This window comes from Oncorhynchus nerka, linkage group LG27 (assembly GCF_034236695.1).
Source record: "Oncorhynchus nerka isolate Pitt River linkage group LG27, Oner_Uvic_2.0, whole genome shotgun sequence".
Taxonomy (NCBI): domain Eukaryota; kingdom Metazoa; phylum Chordata; class Actinopteri; order Salmoniformes; family Salmonidae; genus Oncorhynchus; species Oncorhynchus nerka.
In genome coordinates, this window is record NC_088422.1 from 59,005,833 (window position 1) to 59,031,702 (window position 25,870).

Here is a 25,870-nt window from a genome sequence, read left to right on the forward strand (position 1 = left end):
TCTTATTCCAAATTTAATTCATAAAGTCCTTATTTATTGTAACTGCCATATGCGTCTTTGGGACTTGTAATATTGTTGTACTGGTCAAGCAATGCTCTTGATGATGAAGTGCTCCTCAATGATGTACACATTGGAATCCTATGTCATTGTTTTAGAACTTTTGGTGCCAACATGGGTCCTATTACTGTAAAATTCTACATCTTGAACCCTGCAAAACATGTCCAACAGGTGCTTCTTGCATAAGGGCATAACCAGTAAATTATGAGGTGACATATGAATACCATTCATAGATCATGTTGTTGCAATCCCCTACAAGTCACTCTCGCAAGTTGTTTTTATTTCATATATTATATTTTTCTTTATTCAACATTGCACATACTCCGTTCGATGACATCTCATATTGCTGCCTACAAAAATGATATTGATGTAGAAAATCCAAAAGTCTGAAGATTGACCTAAATAAAAAATAAAAAATAAAATACAAAAATAAGGGTAGGAAATGAACGAGCTCCAAAGATAGTACAGAGAGAAGAAGTAACTGCAAGAAAAGAATACAAACATCTCCAATTAGGATGCACTTTTCAAAAACAAAGAAACATGCAGAAAAAAAGCAAGGCTGACCAAAACATCGGTATTTTATCACATTTGGACTGTAGGAATATTATAACATCCTGAAATACACTTCTACGGAGTTGTTTTAATATCAACTTTAAAAGACAGTTCTATTTTGATTTCGCTCCCTTAATGACCCTCCAGTGCTCATGAAAATGAATGGTTCAAATACACACACATACTCGGACAGCATTAACATTTAGTTACATTTTAACAGAAAAATAACCCATGTCATTTCCATGTGGATGTTCATGGCAAACGTACTTCGTGATGGTACAATGATTCCATGGCTGAAACATATTACTGTAACCAAAACATACACACACACACACACACTCCTACGTACGCCCACAAACAAATAGCATGCACGCACATGTATATTGACACACACACACACACACTGCTGCTACTGTGTATTATCTATCCTGTTGCCTAATCACTTTAACCCTACCTATATGTACAGCACATACCTACCTCAATTACCTTGTACCTCTGCACATCGACTCGGTACAGGTACTCCCTGTATATAGCCATGTTGTTTTTATTTGTTATTCACTGTGTATTTATTCCTTGTGTCACTATTTAAATGTTGTATTACATTTTTAAAAATCTTTAACAGCATTGTTGGAAATGAACGCGTAAGTAAGCATTTCACTGTTAGTCAACACCTGTTGTCTACGAAGAGTGTGACAAATAAAACTTGATTTGATTTGTTTATGTTTGTTATATTCATATATACAATGGACCCTTAGTAGCTACCCAATCTATACCCAAGAAGGCACAACTTTAAAATGTACACAATAGTTAAACATGTCATTAAAATGATTTTCAAGTTGATTTGATTTGTATATGTTTGTTATATTTGGGGCCGTATGTATCAAGCATGTCAGAGTAGGAGTGCCGATAAAGGATCGGTTTTGCCTTTTAGATCAACAATGAATAAGATAAACTGGACAGGGGAACTGATCCTAGATCAGTACTCTTGAGACACTTCGCGTGAACAACAGGTTAGTGTTCAAAGACAGACCAGCTATAGTTTATACCTTTTCACTGTAACTAGACACACCTTGAAGCAGGCCTCATGTCTATACTAAAGATGCGTCTAGATACTGTGGGCAGGGCTAAGCCCCATCTTTGATATTAGGGCATTGTGAAAAGCCTTTTCATTGACTTTGTCTTTTCAGTTCAGTCCAATCACAGTCCATCCATCACCATAATATGTTACCATAATGTAGTCAAATATCATTGTTGTGGTCTTGAGGCTACACAGGCTATACGGATGACTTAGACTGGTTTTTTGTATTATTTTTTTGTTACAGTCTCATCATTATGCGTAGTGCTTTAGGCCGGGACATAACACTGATTGATATTGTCAAAAGAAGCCATCCCTTCGGAGTTATACTACGGATTGGGTAGATAACTAGGGAGAAGGTCAGCTTTGCTAACAGTATACAGTATCTAACAGTAGAGAAACATTGTAATATCCGAGAAAAAATTGATGTTGAAAGATACCTCTTTCTCTTTGTTTTCCCTTAAGTCACTGCTTATTCAACTACAATTTGGGAATCCAGAGTATTTTAGCGTAACTATGGCAAGACACAACAACTTCTTGCTAGGCACACCTAAATGATACCATTAACTGCTGAGGGATTTAGCCTTAAACTATTACACTTTGACAGACATCAATTATCAGGATGTGCATGGGCTTTGTGTTTGCTTCAAAATGTAAAACAGTGGGACTATGGGATCAGGGAATAAACAGCACTTACTTTTTCTGCAATCACTGGTAAATAACCAGTGATGCTTAAAGAATTTGATAACAAAGTACATTTTAGCAGAGGGTAGCATGGTGTATTTGATAGGGTTTTCTGAACATTGAGGAAAATCTTGACCACAGGCCTTCAACTATTTTGTAATAGAGGGATATAGCGTAACCAATAAGAATAGACATGTATATGGAGTAGTGGTGGTGGGGGGGTATAATTAGGATTTTCTATGTAAGCAGATGAAGAACAGACACTGATATGAGAGCACTTTTCATCTCCAGATTCAAGTGTTCTATGTCTTTTCAGACAGTACAATGAAATATGTATGTTTTCTTTTTATGGAAGAGAATAGAAATGCAGTCCATTGTCTATGTCAATAATACTGTACATACTATTAGGTTCCACCCCTTTAAATAACATAAAAAGAATAAAGATCTCTGGTGTTGTTGGTGCCCTGAAGCACGGTCATCATGGGCCGACATCACAATAATAGACAGCACGCCCAGGAGCGAGAATTACTAAGTTCTTGGCTGGTGACTGAACGTAAAGAAGGATGGGCTTAAACATAAGCTGGCATTTATGTTTTAAAAAAAGCAAACACTTGATTTGTCTGACAAAGCTGCAACAAGCAAGCAGTGCATACAACTATGTGTCTTTGAAAGCAGACCAAAAGAGAGCGGGCGGATTTTCTACGAGCAGTTATATGAGAACAGCACAATAAGAAACTCAATTGAAAAATCTCAAATCTAAATTGAAGGGCAAAATCACGGATCTTGTTGGAGCAGCATCCACAACATGTTCAATGTTCATGTAAATAAAAATGGAACATGACTTCTGAAGATATGAACATGGTTAACAGTCAAACTAAGTAGAATTGTCTCAAATGTCATGATTTGCGAACCATTGTAGGACACAGAAATATAAACATCGGAATATGTTCTATTCAATGTGTATCTATTTTCACAACATCTCCAGAGGAAGTGTACACCACGTACAATAAAATCAGGGTTTAAACTTTGGTTAAGTAATAGTCAAGGCTAGGTTTAAAAAAATATATAACACACATCCATGTTACTTTGCATACAGTTAACTTTAAATGGATCGAGGTTTGTGTCAACAAAGCAGCTGGTCAATTATATCACTAACATAATAAAATTTGCATCTTAGGGAAAACCCTTTTGTGTCCCTTCGGTAGATCATTCTGTGTGTTTGTGTGTGTGTATGCGCACCTGACATCTTTTGTGTTTGAGAGTGTGTGTGAACAGATGCTTACAGTATGTGAAAAAAAGAGGACAAAAATAATCAGATATGTTTCATGTATATTGTAGAGTCATTTTGTCTCGTTTTTGACTCCCTACTCCTTTCTGAAGTGTAATATAGTTGTCATAACATGATTTTGTGAATTGAAAGACATTGTAGCTGGTAGCTGAGCGAGCAGCTCCGCCTCAAGCCAGCCTTATTTTGGTTGACAATACGAAACAAGATAAAAATAGATCAACTCATTCTGCTTGCTGCACGTAAGCAGAGAGAAACTCCACCATTTGGTTATCAATGACAACTACAAAGCAGACCCAACTAAAACATTGTCGACATTACAACCAAACAATTTTTCTCTATCTTATTAAAATATTCACATCTGTTCCTTACAAGACACTGTTTCACACATAAAGAAAAACATATTTGAACTCGGATAAGTCTCTAGTTTCATCACTTCATATATAGGTATATATGTAATAATTAAGGCAATCATTTGGGCCATGACTTACTCATTTCCATGCCTCCAGGCTTTCTAGGAAATATTTTTGTTCCTTGTGCGCTCCGTATAATATCCCAATGTCTAATTTGTCCATTCAAACTTCTGATGTCCGATCGCTGGGTACACTCTCGCAGTAGATCTGTGGTTATCGATGTCCGTTGTCTCACCCCAGATGACCAGTCATAATATTTGCTCTTTCTCTGCCAATTCCAAGAGTACCAGCCAGCACATCCTCTCCTAAGCCATCAACTGATAGCACTGTAACAAAAAATAAACAGGACATGAATACCAGGTTATCATTCCAGGTTATCTACAGGTTATCAAAGACCATTCCCGGTTATCATTCCAGTTATCTACAAAGACCAATTTATCATTACAGGTTGTCGTTACAGGTTATGTATGGGTGGCAGGTTATCATTACAGGGCATCTAATACCAGATATTATCATTCCAGTTATCTACAAATACCAGTTTATCATGCCAGGTTATCTAACAGCAGGTTATCAATACAGCATATACAATATCTATCAGGTTAGCAACTGGTGTCAGCGTTTATGAACATGAAACCATTCCCATATTCGAATCTCATGGGTGCCAATACACTGCAGTCTCTTTTTTTTATTATTATGGCCCAGTGGAATATCTGCAGCATACCACATCAGATAACAATCGCCTGGGTTTCCATTTGTAATCCGTGATAGTTTGCAAGCCCTGTCACACTACAGCGCCAGAGCCGGTGTAGTAGGATACTATCTCGGGTCCTGTATTGATGGCTCGGGGATAGAAGCTGGAAACCCAGCTGAGAGCTGTCCAGTGACGAGAGCCTACCAACGAGCTAAAATTATTCGATTGCTCGCTTCGAGGCTTGCAACACTGAACCATGCATGAGAGCACCAGCTATTCCAGAGGAATGTGTGATCACACTCTCCAAAGCCAATGTGAGAAATAACTTGTTTAAAGATAACATCCACTAGGCCGCAGGGCCAGATGGATTACCAGGATGCATACTCAGAGCATGTGCTGACCAGTTGGAAAGTGTCTTCAATTAAATTTTTAACCTCTCCCTGACCCAGTCTGTAATACCTACATGTTTCAAGCAGACCGCCATAGTGCCCAAGAACGCCAAGGTAACCTGTCTTAATGACTATCACCCCGTAGCACTCACATCTGTAGCCATAAAATGTCTACTCTAACAATTTGCATTGTATGTCACCCCTTTTACGCTGCTTCTACTCTCTGTTTATCATATATATATAGTAATTTTAACTATACATTCATGTACATACTACCTCAATTGGGCCGACCAACCAGTGCTGCCACATATTGGCTAACTGGGCTATCTGCATTGTGTCCAGCCACCCACAACCCACCACCCGCCAACCCCTCTTTTACGCTACTGCTACTCTCTGTTTAATCATATATGCATAGTCACTTTAACCATATCTACATGTACATACTACCTCAATCAGCCTGACTAACCGGTGTCTGTATGTAGACTTGCTAATTTTATATCCTCGCTACTGTATATAGCCTGTCTTTATACTGTTGTTTTATTTCTTTACTTACCTATTGTTCACATAATACCTTTTTTGCACTATTGGTTAGAGCCTGTAAGTAAGTATTTCACTGTAATACCTGTTGTATTCAGTACATGTGACAAATACACTTTGATTTGATTTGAAAATGCTTTGAAAGGCTGGTCATTGCTCACATCAACACCATCATCCCAGACACCCTCCAATTCGCATACCGCCCCAACAGATCCAACAATAATGCAATCTCTATTGCACTCCACACTGCCCTTTCCCACAAGGATAAAAGGAACACCAACATGAGAATGCTGTTCACTGACTACATCTCAGCGTTCAACATCATAGTGCCCTCCAAGCTCACCACTAAGCTAAGGACCCTGGGATTAAACACCTACCTCTGCAACACGATCCTGGACTCCCTGACAGGCCGACAACACATCCGCCACGCTGACCCTCAACCAGGGGGCCCCTAAGGGGTGTGTTCTTAGTGACACTTTTTGACACTTTTTTCACTAACTATTTTGACTCATCATATGCGCTGCTGTTACTGTTTATTATCTATCCTCTTACCTAGTCACTTTACCCTATCTATATGTACATTTGATCTGGCCAAGGCTTTCGTCTCTGTCAATCACCACATCCTCATCAGCAGACTCGACAGCCTTGGTTTCTCAAATGATTGCCTCGCCTGGTTCACCAACTACTTCTCTGATAGAGTTCAGTGTGTCAAATCGGACGGTCTGCTGTCCAGACCTCTGGCAGTCTCTATGGGGGTGCCACAGGATTCAATTCTTGGACCGACTCTCTTCTCTCTATACATCAATGATGTCGCTCTTGCTGCTGGTGAGTCTCTGATCCACCTCTACACAGACGACACCATTCTGTATACTTCTGGCCCTTCTTTGGACACTGTGTTAACAACCCTCCAGGCAAGCTTCAATGCCATACAACTCTCCTTCCGTGGCCTCCAATTGCCCTTAAATACAAGTAAAACTAAATGCATGCTCTTCAACCAATCGCTGCCTGCACCTGCCCGCCTGTCCAACATCACTACTCTGGACGGCTCTGACTTAGAATACGTGGACAACTACAAATACCTAGGTGTCTGGTTAAACTGTAAACTCTCCTTCCAGACCCACATCAAACATATTCAATCCAAAGTTAAATCTAGAATTGGCTTCCTATTTCGCAACAAAGCATCCTTCACTCATGCTGCCAAACATACCCTTGTAAAACTGACCATCCTACCAATCCTCGACTTTGGCGATGTCATTTACAAAATAGCTTCCAATACCCTACTCAACCATTTGGATGCAGTCTATCACAGTGCCATCCGTTTTGTCACCAAAGCCCCATATACTACCCACCATTGTGACCTGTACGCTCTCGTTGGCTGGCACTCGCTTCATACTCGTTGCCAAACCCACTGGTTCCATGTCATCTACAAGACCCTGCTAGGTAAATTCCCCCCTTATGTCAGCTCGCTGGTCACCATAGCATCACCCACCTGAGGCACGCGCTCCAGCAGGTATATCTCTCTGGTCACCCCCAAAACCAATTCTTTCTTTGGCCGCCTCTCCTTCCAGTTCTCTGCTGCCAATGACTGGAACAAACTACAAAAATCTCTGAAACTGGAAACACTTATCTCCCTCACTAGCTTTAAGCACCAGCTGTCAGAGCAGCTCACAGATTACTGCACCTGTACATAGCCCACCTATAATTTAGTCAAAACAACTACCTCTTTCCCTACTGTATTTATTTATTTTATTTATTTATTTTGCTCCTTTGCACCCCATTATTTTTATTTCTACTTTGCATATTCTTCCACTGCAAATCTACCATTCCAGTGTTTTACTTGCTATATATTGTATTTACTTTGCCACCATGGCCTTTTTTTGCCATTACCTCCCTTATCTCACCTCATTTGCTCACATCATATATATAGACTTGTTTCTACTGTATTATTGACTGTATGTTTGTTTTACTCCACGTGTAACTCTGTGTCGTTGTATGTGTCGAACTGCTTTGCTTTATCTTGGCCAGGTTGCAATTGTAAATGAGAACTTGTTCTCAACTTGCCTAACTGGTTAAATAAAGGTGAAATAAATCAATAAATAAACATATCTGCCTCAATTACCTTGTACTCCTGCACATCGACTCGGGACTGGCACCCAGCCAAGTTATCGTTACTCATTGAATATTTATTCCTCATGTTAATATTGGTCTTTTATTTTTCTCTCTGCACTGTTGGGTAGGGCCTGTAAGTAAGCATTTCACTTACAAAAGCATCTGAAAAATACAATTTGATTTGTTTTGAAACTAATTATACCAAATAAGTAAATTATATAATAAAATAAAATAAATTATATCAAATATACCAATAAATGTGAGGAGCAACATAGATCTCTGACTGGACTTCCCCTTTAAGGGTTCTAATTACATTTTGTTGAAAAGGAACACTTTACTTGTACAGGACTGAAGGTGACTAACGAGGGAAGTGCAGGGCTTAAATACCTATCGTCAGTCCCTTCACCCTGACAGAGATTGATATGAATATATTGCCAAAGTCAAACAGGAGCCTATTAGCGTGCAAAGAGGAGTGGATCTGTGTGCCCAACGACTTCAGAACCAAAGCTGATGCCATACATTTCTCCTTAAGCACAATACCACAAATTCCACTTCGGTAACAATTTACTTAAAACCTGCAGGTATAATGCATTATGATGCAGTTATCATAATTCACCACAGAATACACATGAACTGTGACACTATTTGTTTTGTGCTTTCTTTTTGATTCTTCTTCTTTTTTTTTTTAAAGAAGGAAAAAACATTTCCTGGCCAGAGGAAAATCAAAACATGGCTTAATAGAATGTTTTCCCTGTGACATTTTATTTACGACGTTACTTCCGACCTTCGGGAATCTGCAATACCAACAACATTCTTCTCGGATGCAGCTACAAGCTGTGTTTCATCTGAGTCAAATGTGTGATGAATGCTGATTGGCTTGTTTAGATTTCATGGAGTGGGCATGAAGTAGGCGAGTTGTTGTCATAGAAATAGAATGTGATTCAGGAAATAAGAGAAGGAGGGAGGGCTTTGATGGGTTAATAGATTGGAGAGGCCCCGCATGAGGCGTCGCAATTTAGGCAAAACTCTCATGGGCTTTCCAGTGGACTGTTAAAACATTTTAGAACACTAAATGTCGTCTACAGTGGCCCAATAACAATTCTGCCACCAAATGTATGTTACCTGTGACATTTGGGGAGTTACAAATGAAACACTCTCCATCTTTTAACTAACAGACCAAGAAAAAGGCCCAAGGGAGGAAAGGCATACAGAAGCACTGTAGAGGAGCGCTGTGATCTCTCATCGCGAAGAACAAGCGACAGTGTGCATTGTCCTGCGATGCGTACAGATCGGCGGCAGAGCTCTGCCGTAATGTCCCCACACCTCCTCGACAACTTCAGGATGAAGTCGCCACTCCCCTAGTAGGAGGTTCCTCTTTCCATCTACCTTGCTCTATGTTTAAGGACATCTGGGCCCATCTGGGCGCAATGCGCACATCTAGCATGGTCCACGTAACCTGCCATTGCATGGTCCACACCAAGGCAGGCAGCACATAACAGATGGAAATCAGAATGGGCCATGTAATTGCTGAAATTGCCAGGACAAGCCTTGTTAGCCTTGGACTGCTTTCTCTTCCCCTTCCCTGATGACTTGCTCATTAAACCTGTTGCCATCTCGTTTCGACCGGAAGGGAAGCGAAGGATACCAGCACCACAAGCTGCTATTCAACAAAGGTAACATTAGCTGGAAGCTAGGTAAACAGAAAAAGAAAGCTTTATTCACCAGGGGAGTGGGAAATAAAGTCATTCTATATACTTTCAGGTTAGTGAAAGTAGCTCTAAGATTAATGCTAGCTAATTAGCAGGCTATAACCACCTGAGTGACGATAGGCAGCTAGCCACGCCAGTGGGTGTTAATACCATATGCCGACTGTGTTTAAACCAAGTAACTTGAGGTAAAATGCACTGCTAGGCTTATCTTTTACAAGGGGATGGTGCTTCAATGTTGGGGTAACACACTTAGAAGAAACAGCCACACTCCTGTTAGCCAAACAAAACAAATGGTGGCTTAGCATGAAAGGTTGCTAGCTTTGACACGTGTGGTGCCGTTCGATATCTATCTAGATAGCTTGCTGAACTGTCGAGTGACCTAACTCTAAATGGTGGGAACCAACGTAGAGCTAGAGACCTTGAGTAGAAGCTGCTAAAACTAGTGGAAACCTGTTCTTAGCGGGATGCTAAAGCAGTGGCGCTAGCGAGTCAACAGCACTAATTGCATGCAGGCTGGCTACGTACTGTGGCTGGGTCGTTCCACCTAACGTACCTAACTCCACGTAATTGTCGCAGATTGTGGCAAGGGTTTGAATCTCACATTCGGTTTTTTCCCCCCTTTGAAAATATAGAATTACATTTATTGTGTTAGTGTGTTGAGAAGAGAAGGGCAGGAAAACCTTGTAAATGAAGATTATGAATACCTTTAATGAGGAGTTTCTTGTTGGAATACCTCTTGCAGATGTCACATAGGCTGCTACATACATAGCACAGCTACATAAATAATAATCGCTACTATAGGCTATATTACATAGACTTACATTTACTATTTCTATGCGTTATTATAATCATCGACTTTGTCACATATGCGTTATTTGAATCAAGCATTGAGGACCAGCAGTGAACAGTGTTATGCTTGATGCGAGGGGCGCTTGAATCCAATGTTAATGTGCACTGTTGTTTTAGTGTCAACCGCTTTAGCAGTGTGTGCTACCAGACAGAAATGATGAAGACAGTAAATTACAGCTATTTGACAAGTCCATAATGCTCTTCAAAAATATTTTTAGGACGATTTATAAACTTAAATGTTGTTGATAACTGCATATTTCTTTCTCCATAAAAGCACATGGATGTGTGTGAAATGGATGAGCAAAAATGTGGGATTTTCTCGCAAGATAGGTTTCCATCCAATTGGCGACAGAATTTCATGCGAATATTCTCAAATACGCATAAAGGAAATATGCACAGTTGACCTATTTTAAGAAATGCCATTGGTTGGTGGATATAAAGTCTAAGATATTTGATAGGCTGATGCAGAATTTGTTACAGGAAATAATCACTGCCACCTGCTCAGGTTAGCATAGGGCTAAATGTGTCAGGTTGTGTAATTGGAACAGCTAACGTAGCGTTTGATCACGTGCAAATAAGTCAACAATTTAATTGGCTGATGAGCATTTTGATGTCCAGGCTAAACTTAAACTTTTTCTAATGTTCGCAAGGAGGGACCCTGTGAGTCTCCTTAATGTACATATTGTCATGAATTTTACTTGTGATTCCAACTTGAATGTGTTATTGTGTATGTATTGTAATATCCATGTAATTCAGTATTTTTGACTGCCATGTGGATATTGGTAAAAACTTGAACTTGAACATCAGCTATGCGGGTGTCGGCTATCACCGGTTAACGCTTGATCTGATTGAATCTAGGCCTTGCCAAGTACAGGCATATCCAAGCAGTGAATAAGAGGTAGGCCTATACAGTGTGTTTCACCATAACTAAATTATCTGTGAAGAAGCTGCCTACCCTGCCTTAAAAATTCAGATTTCTTGGTACCAATACTCATAGATACGACAACCTCATAGGCAAAGCTTAATAATGACCAAAACCCAAGGCACATCTTTCTCAGATATAATTTGATAGACTAACGTAGGGACCAAATCCCTTGAGCCAGTGACACAGACTGACTGATGAAATGCTGAATTATCTTGGACTGCTAAGAATTCTCAACAGCCTCATTCAGATTCTTTGAATTCGTTCTCTATTGATGTTCAAGTGGCACGGATTTCAAGTGGATACAAACCGATATGGAGAGGACTGAAAACCTGAACTAATGGAGGGGATGATGGCTGTCATGAAGGGCTTCAAGACAATTGAGAGACTATAATGGAAACGCTATGTACTGTAGTATGGAGAGAATTAAAACAGACAGCTTTAGAGACCCAACAGACACACGTAGCTCAGGGGGGGGTGCAGCCTTCGCTTCCTGCACACTGACACTAATCCAAAGGCTGGGGGATGCTTTCCTCATTCTCCTGCAGGCACTGCTCTCCGATCAGTCCTGACATTCACAGTCACACAAAGCAGACTATAAATATGCAGGCCACACACACGCAAAGGCACACAAATAATCAACATTCGGTTCACCATTCTCAAGCTCATTTTAAGCCCACAGCCGCCAATTGTCCGCAGAAAATATTCAGATGTCGTTTTGCTACGGTTCATCAATGCAGATTTATCTGCAATGTACTCTTTTGCTGGCATGGTTGAGTGCCCACACAGACGCGGTTTATTTTTCTCATTGGCTGTGCTGTGTTGGTCAGCTGTGCTAGCCAAGGCAGCCCATGCAAACAAGTGTGGCGTATGTGACGGTTGTGGGACTCAAGTTGATTCAAAGCGACAAAGGGGGGGAGGCACTCGGAAAGCACATGTGCAAGCACTGTGAGTCATATTACACCATGACAGACCATCACGGCGAATTAAAGGCATGGCGCTGGCGGGGTGGCGGCGGTCAGTAAACATCATTAATGCAAAGACGCCCTCGTCCCATGTAAACAAGCTCTGTGCACATGGGATGGCAGGACTGGCAAGAGCAGATCTACGAAATACGGTGTTTACGAGTGAATTCACTACAAGCCGACTGAGGGAGCTTATACAGCCGCAACTCAAATAACTGTGAGGTTGAAGAAACTATGTTTAGACACTATTCTACTGGCGTACAAGTGGAAAGCAAACCTGGCTACAGTTGTCAGGTTGCTAGGCAGTGACAAACGCTCCAAATGCACTGTGTTTATGGGATGTAGGGAGGTCATTGCTGGTATAATAAAAGTCCATAGCAAATATATGCCAAAGATATTGAAATAATAACAACTAATGGCAGCTATACACAGTTATACATGTGCAATTCTACCATGGTTGTGCCACATTGTACAAGTCGCAGACACATTTTTTAAAGGACCAGGGCATCATTACTGGCACAGAGTGAGAGGTTCAACCATGAATAACTCATATTTATTTATGCACCAACTCACAAGGGCAAACAGTAGAATTACTGTGCATGTCTACCTTATAAGCTTAGGAAGGATATACTACTATTAAGAGCCATATTTATAAAGTGTTGACAACCAAGTACAAAGTTTACACCTATTTGCTCAGATGGGGTTAAAATTACCTCCCTAAAAACTAGAAACACAACATCAAAATGTGAGGATAGAGGATTGCGAATGCACGAACAGGACAAACCTGCATCGTGTGAAACCACAGCCAAAATGGGAAAGTTCAGCTAGCATGTCTGATTCTGAAGCCTCTACAGCCAAAAGCAGAAACGGTAACATGTATGTGACTCCCTAGCAGAGGAGAAATGCCAGAATGGTTGATTTATAGCCTCTCTTCCCACATAATAAATCACACAGATGCATCTGAAACAAAAATTATATCAGCAGTCATCTCTACCCAGACTTCCATCCCTCCTCTTCGAATTCATTTATACTGTCAATGACCTTCATCTATACAAGAATGATAAAGCCATTTGTTTCCAATGGATTGCAGCTCATACAAATGATCTGTCCATGAATGCCGTTGTTTATGTGTGTGTGTGCGCGTGTATGTCAGTAAAGTATTGAGTTAGCGTGCAGTAGGTCCCTGGTTTTATCGCAGTTACAGTTAGGCACCAAGCCACACACATATGCTACACTGGTGTCAGAAGTGGGATGGATGGCTGTGGTCAGGTATTTTACATGAATGTTATATGACCAATTAGGCCCATGGCCTTACTGAAGTCGCAAGATCGAATCTGGCTCACACGAGTGGAATGATCCTTATTGCTTTTCCATTCCTCTTCATTACCACAACTCTGTCTGTCTATTGGATCATATTACGCTGGGGTCACTAGACACAGCTTTCTTTGTAACGCCTTTGGCCACAAGTGCCTTTCCTGACCGCACAGCACTGCTGAAGCTCCTTTTCCTAATCTTACAATAACACCTGAGAACAACTTAGTCCTCTTTACCTCCCAAATTCGCCTACCACAGAAGGCCGATGCAATAAACAACGGTTTGAGTTAGCGACGGCAGTTGGTCACACTGTACATTAAGCATAACTTATAGTAAATAAAGCAAGAAATGTAGGAATGACCCACTTACACACATTAAGTAAAGAGTTCGGGTCAAGCAAGCAACTCATAGGACATAGGACACACATAAATAAAGTCAAATGCAAATGAAAAGTGCATTGTGCAGTCCATTTGGCGTGAATAGTGAAAAACCGCATTTCATAATTATCTTGTGCCAGGAATCCAGTAAGCCATGAAACGCTGCCCAGGCGTCTGGACCTGACTGAAACATTTGGACTTCATTAATGAGAAGGAGAAGGTGGATGTGGGGTGCAGTGAATGAGAACAGCTGAGAAAAACACATAAAATTGTTGCTTTGCTCTCTTTCTTGGCTTATTCCATTGATTAGCTATTCTTTTGTTAACTACAAAGGAGCGTGATTAGCCAATGTGATTGACTACACAATGATTGTTCACACAGGAACTTTCTGGAATTTTCTAACTATCTTAAGATGAATGCATGAATTGTAAGTTGCTTAGAGGGTCTGCTAAATGACTCAAATGAATCCGCTGCAGAAGAAATAACCTTCCCTCAATAATAGCATCAAACAGATGTAGCCCTTTGTAACAACCAAATGGTTTTGCTGTAATACTCGAGAACCTCCTAGAATTGATCATATTAGTCAGAACCACAGGTCTCCAGTGGCTATCCGGATGCCAAGGAACCAGTCTGAGCAGCATTACCTGATTGATGGGCGGTAAGGTAAGTCGATAAAGGAGTGCGCGAAGACGTTTTGAAAACCAAATACAAATTTCAATGTGGGTGATAACAGTATTTACGCTTTCCCAGTCAGGAGCTAAAACACAGACAGACATGTATAAGGAGGAGTTCAATAGATGTTGACAGTGCCAAGTTCAGGAGTTCTGGGATAGATAGAATAGGATAGTTCCATCAGCCAGGGTGCAAAACACACGTTACACTGGTCTACTGTATCACTAGGGCTAGGATAATACGGTTATTATTCCACTGTTTTTACACCGTTACTCGAACCTTCCAATTCACAAACGTTGTGGGATGGATAACATCTCAACAACAGAACAAACGCAAAGAAATGCAGGTACACAACCAAACAATAACAAACACACACTTCCCGTGCGTCCATAGCTGTGTGAAAGGTTGCTGCCCGACATAGAAATGACAGCGAAGTGCCACATTTTGACACGTGGCGTTGCAACTCTGAAATGATGTGATGAATAATGCAACCCCACACTGAGAGTTAAACCGCGCTCCCCAGTCAGAGGGCAGAAACCACTTAAGGGCGCAACATGTAACACATCAAAAAGGATCGGAAAAGTGATATTAAGAGTTTTCCCAGTTGCAGCTGAATTGCAGTTGGATTTCAGACTCCAACCCACAGGTGCTGTAACTGCTAGATGGATTCACAAAATATATCTCTCGCATATTAAGTTGCAGTCTGCCAGTGGTTTGTTTGGGGGGAAACTGCACATATTTTCCAAACAGAGGGTGAGAGTTGGAAAAACAGACTCTCAAACCACTTAAAAATACACATATACAGATGAGCGTACACACACACGCACAGGCATACGCACACACACTTTACTCCGACATAGTATACATCAGAAAATTCCAGTCATGGTTGCTATGACAATGCTTACACCACAAATGTTCTCCTCTGCAGCTTATCGTGGCCCCCAGCCCCCTTGGGAAAAGTGTTTTTAACTTTAAGCCTGGGAACATAACAGTGGAAGAGCATAAGCCTCAACTGATTGATCAACTCTGATTGCCCAATTTGTGTTCCAAAGCTACACCGGAGAGCCTGGTATACAGTTAAACATTCCAGATGTTAATATTCCCAATTATTTCAAAAAGCAATTTGGAAATGACGTAATACTCAATGATGAAAGTATGAAAAGGTCATGTGTTCGAGCTTTTGTTGGCATATGTATTGAGAGAAAACCAGAACTCTCATTGACGTGAATAGGAGCTCTTACAGTGTATTACAGATCGTTAATCCTTCTCTTTTGAACTTACATGAATTAAGACAAAGGTAATCTCGTGCCACAAGGTTCTCTCTGTTCTCTGTGATGACACCCCTTGGTGTGTCTATACAGAATAAAGATAGCTGGCAATGCAACAACAAATGGCATCAAGACAGGTTATTTTCAAAATACAAAATCTCTCCCCAGCACAGCAGGAAATGCTATCAGCTATTTATAGCCTCAAACGTGCAATTTTTCAGCCGGCACTCAAGGGAGGGCACAAAGTCCCAATTAACTCACCGGAAACTCACCAAGGCAAACAGTGAGATTACTAATGATAAGGCAGATGCTCAAATACAAGCTAGAATATTTTATTTTATCTCAAAAGGCAGCAAGTACCACAGCCTCACAGATGTGTCGTACAACAAAGGTGTTTGGCCTTAATATTATTAATCTCCTAAACAATAGCAGTCACAACAAATGATCGTTGTTTAGTAGACTATGCGTAAATGGCAGCGGGGAGGAAATTGGACCGTTTTTAAGTGGATAATGTGGAAAATTGAGAATTCTTTGTGACCTTTTAGAGTGGGATAAATGTTAATGAACAGCATTTAAGCCACTTCATTCGGGATATTGCAGATTTGATCATTTCTTTACAGCTCGGTCATTTTGTTAAATGCAGGTGTTTCGTTGCTTTTGGAACATTGAAAGAGTAGGCCTAATTCTACATAGGACATAGAGTGGCAGTTGCCCCGAACACAGATTAAGCTTAGTTCTGGACTAAAAATCTGTGTCCAGGAAACCAACCCAAAGAGTGCTGTGTGCATCTTGAGTATTTCTTGACATGCAGTGAAAAGTACAGTAGACTGGCTGTGTGATCTGTTAATCGGTGTCAAATAGTTAGAACGTGTTGATAAAACCATTAACATCATTACACTGAACCCATCTACACTACAACCAGCTACCAAGTACACAAATAAAAAGCTGCTATGTTAATTGGAATTAAGGATGGAAGATCCCTTTTTAAATCACCAATAAAGAAGAAACAAATAATATTTTGTCTTTCACATCGTGTTTACGTTACCTAGTAATTGTTAGATAAACATAATTGCTGTATAATCATTTACTCTAGAGATCCATCTTTAATCTTTCTCTTTCCACCTGACGGTGGAGCAGAGTTGTTTCTCAAGGATGGATAAAAAGGATTATAGAAGAAAATAACAAATAAACCATTTTGTTATTTATAAAAATGGAGATGGAATTTTCCATCACACGAGCAGTGTTTTAACGTGCCAGCTGTAGAAGACCTCTGACGAATGAGCAGAAAACCATGACTGTATAAAAACCAAGACTTGGCTTGAGGGAGAAAGGACTTACTGTTAGTGGCTCGAGAAGTAAAACCAAATCCTAAAAGAGAACTTTGTAGTTTCCTGCGTAATCCACCAAAGAAGTGAACGCCTTCCCAAAATAATTCTGTGGATCTGGCCAAATCAAATTTGAAGACATACAAAGCCCTTGAGCACTGACTGTTACTTGTAAAGAGAAGTAGCATGTTTTGCCAAGGGGCATATCTGCAAGTCTCCATCAAAACCTCTGTGAGGAAGCCAAAACCAATCATATTTGACCATTCAAGTGCTTACTGGTACATTTTTGTAACATGAGTTTTTATCAAATCAAAGACAAGGATAATAGTAAAGAAAAGGTTCCACAACGACTCCTTAGGAAAATATATCCCAAACATTTATGGTCGGGAGTAACGACATGTCTATGTTATCAGACGAAGCCATGAGAGACTCCATAAGTAAATAAATCATTCAATTATGGATGTTGTGACATCAGCAATATAAAGTAAACAACAGCATTCTCCACCCCTCAGCAGTATTTCTGCAACTATTTACCTCGGTTGGTTTAAAAACAGCTCCCTTTGACTCTGTACTAGACCAATTACAACCATGCGTTTCAACGTTTTCTTTAAAACGGCCAATTGATTTTTGGGTAACACTACATTGAAGCATACTTTATAAAGGGTTTATAAAGGGATTGTAAGTAGCTTATGGACGGTTCATTAATAATTTATGGTTAATAATAAGCAGTTATCACTAATATTAGTCTCACAATTTGTCAATCAAAATCTCAACGAGTATAGCTGTTTATTATATTACCTATAAACATATAATACAGTCAATAAACCACTTACAAACCCTTTACAAAGCATATCTTGATGATGTCAAATGTTACCTGGTTTGAATCATTTCACTTTGAGAAAATATGATTCCGCTTGCTTCCCTTGATCTAAGCATATCTTTGAACAAAACCACGTGGTTTGTCAAGCACCATAACAATAAGGGTTCTCTTTCATTTATCAGAATGTTCATAATTTTTTACAAAAGACCAACTCCCATGCACTTTATGCGGGGGATCTTGGTCTTTGTAGTCCTCCGGGTTGCCTTCTGAGTCATCAACAGTGAGTGGAGGCCCCTATAGGCTGGCTCCTTGTGTACACACGCATGGACTCACACACGCACTCACCCATGCACCGATACACCCCGGGCCCTGGAGAGCTAGCATTAGTCACTCCACATAAAAGCGTCCAGTCACTCCAAAGCAGGAGAGCACAGAGAGCGAGTGGGAGACTAGGTCTACTTGGTCTCCATTTATGGCAGCCATTTTGGCTCCACCTGGACGAAAGATGCCACTGCTTTGATTTTGGGAATACAGGCTTACGTTTATATAAGCTGATCAATACAGAGGGAGGCTCTGATCACGTATCACGGCTCATCCAGGGTTGATGGTTTCAACGTCCATTGGGATTGGCCTTGATTAGTCATGAGTGAAAAATGACTATGCTTGATTACATATATCCCTGACTAGGAACATGATCATGTTGCTCATTGCATTTCATTACACATGGTATCCAACGTAAAACGTGTGCTGGTTACCGTAATCGAATTATAAACCATGATTTTACGTTGGATGAAATCATGGGAAAACAAACTAATTAAGTGGTTTACCTTCTTCACATACATTGTCATTTCGTGGTTGGATCACACAAATAACCTGGTTGCATTATCTAGGTCTAGGATCTATTTTTGAAGCAACCCACATTTGTAATGTGTAACATTTACACTTTAGGCCTTCATTATATCAACTGCTATTCAAAACTCCATCTACTTCACCTTTTTACCTTGTTACTTTACCTGATTGTTCGACATTGCGCAATCAATCTTGCATATGAACACTACATGAAAAGTTTACACTGTACAGCTCATGTGACGTTGTTTGTTAGGTGTTTACGACAACCAGCGAGGCCCTGCTTACTCGTCCCTTACTTATCTCAACGCTCCGTTCAAGACTCCCAAAGCTGATGACACATCTGGAGCCACTAAAGTTTACCAGCAGGCCACTAGCCTCCCAGCCAGCAGCCCGCATCGTCAGGAAGAAAAAGTTTGATGGTTGAGCAGCTGTTGCATTGCATTAAATCTCGAGCTTGTTAATATACTACCACTGCATCTCTGCAGGGCCTTCGCTTGCACCCCTAGGGACAACCAAGTCTGAGTAAGACTCCATGTGACAACTCTGGGAAGTGCTTACCTGTCCAGCAGTGTGCTAGGATTTAATTTCCTACTGCCCCAGTTTACATGTGTGACTCCAAACTTGAGTCTATTCTAAGGACAATATACACACTTCCTAGCTACGCTCATTAAGACTACAAAGACTCATAAAGACAAAGACTTGGTAGCATTGTTGTGCAAATTTATGTCACCTTACCATAAGTCATGCTTTTTCATTACTCTGTAATAAGAGTGTAACTACTGTCCTTACACCGTAACATCACGCAACAACCGTTGTCTCCATGAGTCAGGAAACCCTGAAACCCTACACTAAAGCATATGTGTAACTAGCAACATTATCTACACATCTAGAATGAGGTAACATAATCGACTCCTGCGCGCACCGTCCGATTAATTCAGCTCATTGGAAAGATCCGTGGTGAGATTTTGTGTTGTTAACAAAGACTCAGGTTGCTATCTTTCAATGAAGGCATATTATGTAACTTCAACATTGAAACCCCAAGGGGGGGTTTCATTTACACAGAGGTTAGTCTCCTTAAGCGCCCACGTGTACATTAGTCAATCTCTTCCGCAATTGAGAACTACAGTAGGATTGTTTCCATACAGATCAGCCTTTCAGTTTCCATGCACACACAATATTTGTGTAACTTAGAATTGCAATGCAATACGACATAACATAGTCTATAAATATGTCAGAGGGAGGCCCAGACATACTGCACATGTCCAAAGAGTCCTCTGTAGCTCAGCTGGTAGAGCATGATGTTTGCAACGACAGGATAGTGGGTTTGATTCCTGGTACCGTAAAATGTATGCACAAATTAAAGTATTCAGACCCCTCTGAATTATTTTATTGTGTTACAAACTGCGATTAAAATGGATTAAAATATACTTTTTTTTGTCAAGAATATACACAAAATACTCTAATGTCAAATAACTCAAAATAGTTGTTGCATACAGTAAGAATTCAGCCCCTTTGTTTAGGCAAGCCTGAATTACTTCAGGATTTAAAAAAAACTAAATCCATTTTAATCCTACTTTGTAACACAATGAAATCCAAGGGGTCTGAATACTTTTGCAAGGCACTGTAAGTTGCTTTGGATAAAAGCATCTGCTAAATGGCATATATTATACTGTATATCATAAACTATACTAGAGAAGGCTCCAAACAGAAATGTACTGTTTTTGCATCAGAGCAAAGTTTGCACCTATTATTCTCCCAAGGGAATAAAACATAAGGGAGAGACAACTTTGTGCTAAGTGAACTGTTTTTATCTTTTCGATCAGATCTGACCCACTATGTAGATTCACAGAGTATTCCACACATACAGTACGTAGCTTCAGTCAGACTGGTTGTATATACAGCCTCAATGGGAAAATGCACTAGACCAAATACAGTGTACACAAATTGACTTGCCAGGGTCACCAAAGGTCACCTATAGCAACAGCCATCCACATCTTTGAATTGATGCCTGGAGATGAAGAAACCCCATGCAAATCTGAAAATGTTACACTAATTTATCCTACTCTTCATATGAGGTGAGTGTATGGTAACAATTGACACTGCAAAGACCGTCACGCACATGAAATCAGAGGTCAAACACACTCATAATAATGCAAACTTATGACGCCTGACTTAACATTGGCATGTGATGCCCCAACCTCTTTTTAACCAAGCTTGATGGCAAGCAGTAGGCGTAGCTGACACAGGCTTAAGTAAAAATGTTTTAAGTTCAAATTGAAGGCATTGATGCCATGCTGGGGAAACGGCAAGCAGATGCTGAGTAACCTTTTTGATGAGTCTGAATGTACTGTTTCAAAAGAACAGTGAATGCCAGTTAATGTTTTTGTCTGACAGGCAGTGACAGGTTTTCTGGGTAAAGACCCAGAGCTCTGAGTGCAAAGAGTATACAAATATTGCTTTGTACAACTCAGTATTAAATATTTAATTATTATATTAGGCAGAATGTCAGGGCCCCAAAAACATCAATGCTGTCAAACATCAAGAGTGTGTGTTTGTGTGTGTGTGTATTGGGGCTGTACAACCAAGTAGTTTCGGGTGACTAATTAAATGAATGCAATCAGCAGGCTAGTAGTGGCCTGTGAAGCACATTATCGTTTGTTTTGATATAGTTGGCCTAGTCTATTCATATTTAATGGGATTACTACCGTCAATGAAAAAAGTGCGTGAAGTTATCCCTTTATGTACGCGCATATGCTACTTTTTATAATGTTGCATTATTGAATGTAGTTCAAAATGTATGTATATCCTACTATAAAATGTGGGTGTAGTATGGCAGTACTTGCTTGACCTGATTCAAAAACATTCAGCAAGCAACCAAGTCTTTCATCAATTCATTTGGAACGTCTCCAAATGGTTCCAAAGTGCGTCACATAAAGTGTGCGTAACATCAGTGTGTGTGTCATGCTCATATACAGAAAACCCCATCACAAAAATGTGTATCTGTGAACGGTGATTGTATTTAAAAGGTGAACATACCTTGAAAATAACCGCCTGCTGGAGATCTTGGTGCTTTCTGGGATGACCAACAGACCTTCCTTTCTTTCTTATATTAGAGAACCGTGCACTAGGTCCAGCGAACAAGAGATACAGTTCACAAACCCAAAGTTTCCATGATGACAGTCGTTTGTTTCCCATGTTGGTTTCAGTCAACGTCCGTGTAAAGGGATATTGTCAGTTAGTTTGAGGTGGTTTTAAAGGGACGGGGTTGTAGTCGCGCAAGATATCCGTGCAGGACCTCCCGTGACAGCCCGTGTGGAGCAATTTCTCATGTCAGTCTACAGAGTATCTATTGTAATTCTTGTGCTTCACCTCGGTGGTTGGTCAATAAAAGGCTTTATTTAGGCCTAAGCGTTGCAGAGAATGTTGTTTGCCAAGCGGCTCACTTGTTGACCGCAGTGTGCTGCCGAAATAGGTATCATGCTCATTTACTCAAGAATCTCACACATGATTTAGCTATTTCAATGTTTCCGATCGATATTGAATGTTGTGTGTACACAGATGGGTTAGACCTACACTGTAACACAATACAAATTGATTATTGTTCATAATAAAATAAAATATCTCAATACTCTTTAGTCAAACGAAGGGTGTATAGGTTGCCATATGGCCTACAGTTTCTGTCTCTCAACATAACTTCCAAGTCTATCTCTCTTGAAAGTCAGCGACTCAAACAAGCTTTTACAATAGTGCAAACTAGGCCTACTATAAACGTTGCCTTTATCGCATAACAGCAAAACGACATCTATATCTCCCCTTCCATTATTGACAAATGAAACTCATAAAGTGCGTATGCATAGCCTGTCTATTCAATATTTTCGATTTCATTTGTAGGATTACGAGGCCCAGATAGGTAGCCTATATCTGATATCATCGGATTACATTGGTGATAATAGTTATAAAGCTTTTGATTTGGACGTATATTTTCCCGTAGGCCTATATTCCTCTAACATGGCAAAATAAAACCCCATATTTGAACTTCCCAAAATCTAGCTAAATATAAAGTATGTGTGCGTCTGTCTGTCTGTGTGCGTGTGTGTGTGCGTGTATGCGCGCGCAAGTGCGCACTTGTGTGAGTCTGACCACCTATGTGTGTGTGATTTGACAGCATATCTTTCTTCACGGGAATAATATTTGTTTTTGTCATCACACATCAGTCTGTTGTGACTTTGAACATGTACTGTTTTTCCTGCCAATGTCTGTCCCATTTCCTTTACTCGGGCTTTTGTCCACCCCACACAGCGACTCCGTTACCCCCTCTTCCATCTCCATGTACTCGGCTTTATCACCCAGCGAAGAGCCTGAGGGTGAACCTTTAATTTTTTTTAGAAAGTTGGGGAAATAGGGGCAGGCAGGTGGTGGGGTTTCAACAACCGGTGGCGAGTCTGCTTCATTATCAGTCTCCCTGTGGTAGAAGTAATTGAAGTTGGATACAATGACCGGCACTGGAAGAGCTATGGTTAACACACCCGCTATGGCACAGAGCGAGCCAACTATCTTCCCACCGACAGTTATTGGTTTCATGTCTCCATATCCGACCGTGGTCATAGTGACGACAGCCCACCAAAAAGCGTCGGGAATACTTGTGAATTGAGACGCGGGTTCGTCTGCCTCGGCGAAGTACACTGCACTTGAGAACAAAATGACACCAATAACGAGGAAGAAAATCAGAAGCGCTAGTTCCCTCATACTGGCGCGGAGGGTATGTCCGAGGATCTGCAGTCCTTTGGAGTGCCTGGAGAGTTTAAATATGCGAAAGACTCTGACAAGGCGGATTATTCTCAAGATTGCAAAACTCATTGCCTGGTCCCCTTTGCCTTGCTGTTGAGCAAGATCTGTGCCGAGAGTGATGAAATAAGGCAAAATGGATACAATGTCTATAGTATTCATAATGTTTTTAAAGAAATCCGTTTTACTTGGACTTGCAAAGAAGCGCACAATAATCTCAAATGAAAACCAAATAATGCATACCGTCTCCACAATGAAAAATGGGTCGTTAAAAGGGGTCTGTCCATGGGGTTCTGTCGAATTATCTCGTGGTTTAAGGTATTCTTTTTCGTCCCTGAACTCTGGCAACGTTTCCATACAGAAAATGACTATTGATATAACAATGACTAAAACGGACACGACTGCAATCCCTCTCGCAGGTTGTGAGCTCTCTGGGTATTCAAAAAGAAGCCAAACTTGGCGTTTGAACTCGTCCTCTGGTAAGGGTTTCTCTTCCTCTTTGACAAAACCCTCATCCTCCCGAAACTTCAGCATTGCCTCCTCCCCAAGTTCATAGAATTTCACTTCCTCAGAGAAGATGTCAAAAGGTACATTTTGCGGTCTCTTCAATCTCCCCCCCGACTGGTAATAATAAAGAATGGCATCGAAGCTTGGTCGGTTCCTGTCAAAAAAATATTCGTTCCTTAGAGGGTCGAAGTACCTGATTCGTTTGTCCGGGTCTCCCAAAAGAGTGTCAGGAAACTGTGTGAGAGTCTTAAGTTGAGTTTCAAACTTTAGTCCGGACACATTAATAACAACTCTTTCACAGCACCCATACTCACTGTAAACATGTTCGTATCCTGATTGGGGACGTCTATCTGTGAGTGAGACAGTCTCTTCATCATCCATATTACAGAGAAAACTGGAACTCTTGCTTCCCCCGTCCTCCTCTTCTCCGCCTTCCGCCTCGTCCTCCTCTATCATATCCTCCTCGGTTCCAAGTAGCGCCAACTCCGAGTGGCGCAAGTCCCCACCGAGAGTCTGGCGACTCCTTCTCCAACGTCCTACTCCGCGTTGCTTTTTCCTTTCTCTGAGAACCTGCTGCTCAGACTCATGGTGGTGCTGCTGTGGCTGTTGCGAGGAGGAGGGGCGCGAGACGGTACTGCCGCTACTGTTGTTGGCATTTGATGAGGAGGCGGTGCGAGACTGATGCTGCTGGTGGTTGTTAAGGAGATGGCCAGAGGACTCCCCTCCCTCTCCAATTGCTGCACCTTCAGCAGCGGCTGTTGCCTGTTGTACCTGTCTCTCCCTTTCGTGCTCCCTTTCCCGTGCGCGAGCATACCCGTAAGGCAGTCGAGTTTTGCATCCATTATCTGAACCTATCATGGCAAACTCCATTTTGAGGAGGGTGTAAATTCAGTTCCCAGTGAATGATGTGATCCCTTTAGCGACTCGTGTAGGCCAATGGAAAGTAACAAGTTGTAGCAAAGGGCGCACAGGTTGGTTGATCCTGCTTTGACAGATAGCAGGCACCTGTTATTCAGTGAGGCGTAGGTGAGTTAAGAATGCGTAATTAAAGGTCCATTTTTGAACACAGTTCACGTTGTCGTTGACATAAAACACCTTACTATATTTTTGTAAAAACGAACTCATATTTTATGACATCATTATTACAGCCAAGAAAATATAGGCTGTGAATGTGTAGGCCTTAAATTATTTTCAAATGTACAGCCTATTAAATCACCAGTTATTGGACAATATATTCACAAAACCACCTCATGTGTCCCTCAGGTGGTTAACTCCAGTGTGAGTACTTGCAGAAATACGGCATTTTTGCATTTTCGTGGTCCCTCCTGGTTGCCATTTTAGGTGATGAGAAACCCGGTCCTTTAATCCTGTACACCTTCAGTGATTCTGAATGACTTTATTCTGCTGACGTCTTCAGCAGCTGCAAGGGAGAAAGAGCAGTTCGATTAGACAACCTACAAATGTATGTATTCAAATGCATGTCCCGTGTTTGGGCGATGCATGCACTAAAGCCTACGCATCACCAACTTAAGACCAGCAAAACACGACAAGTCTAATAATACTAATAATTATAATGACAATATTTACAACACGAATTAATCATTAATCGTAATAATAACAATAACTAGCATGGCAACAGGAGACAGACAACGCATGATAACTGCAACATTAGTCTGTGTAGTTAATCATAAACATTCCTTCAATTACGCACGAAAT

General features: G+C 40.8%; 1 protein-coding gene across 1 annotated transcript; it reads right to left on the minus strand.

Annotated features, from left to right (window-relative positions):
* LOC115112057 (potassium voltage-gated channel subfamily A member 1-like) lies at nucleotides 1–25,024 on the minus strand. Its single transcript, XM_029638743.2, has 2 exons — nucleotides 21,899–25,024; nucleotides 1–4,392 (listed from the first exon to the last, which is right to left on the minus strand). The coding sequence occupies exon 1, from the start codon at nucleotides 25,022–25,024 to the stop codon at nucleotides 23,066–23,068; it is 1,959 nt and encodes a 652-aa protein (XP_029494603.2). The 3' UTR covers nucleotides 1–4,392; nucleotides 21,899–23,065.
* Nucleotides 25,025–25,870: the final 846 nt, after the last annotated feature.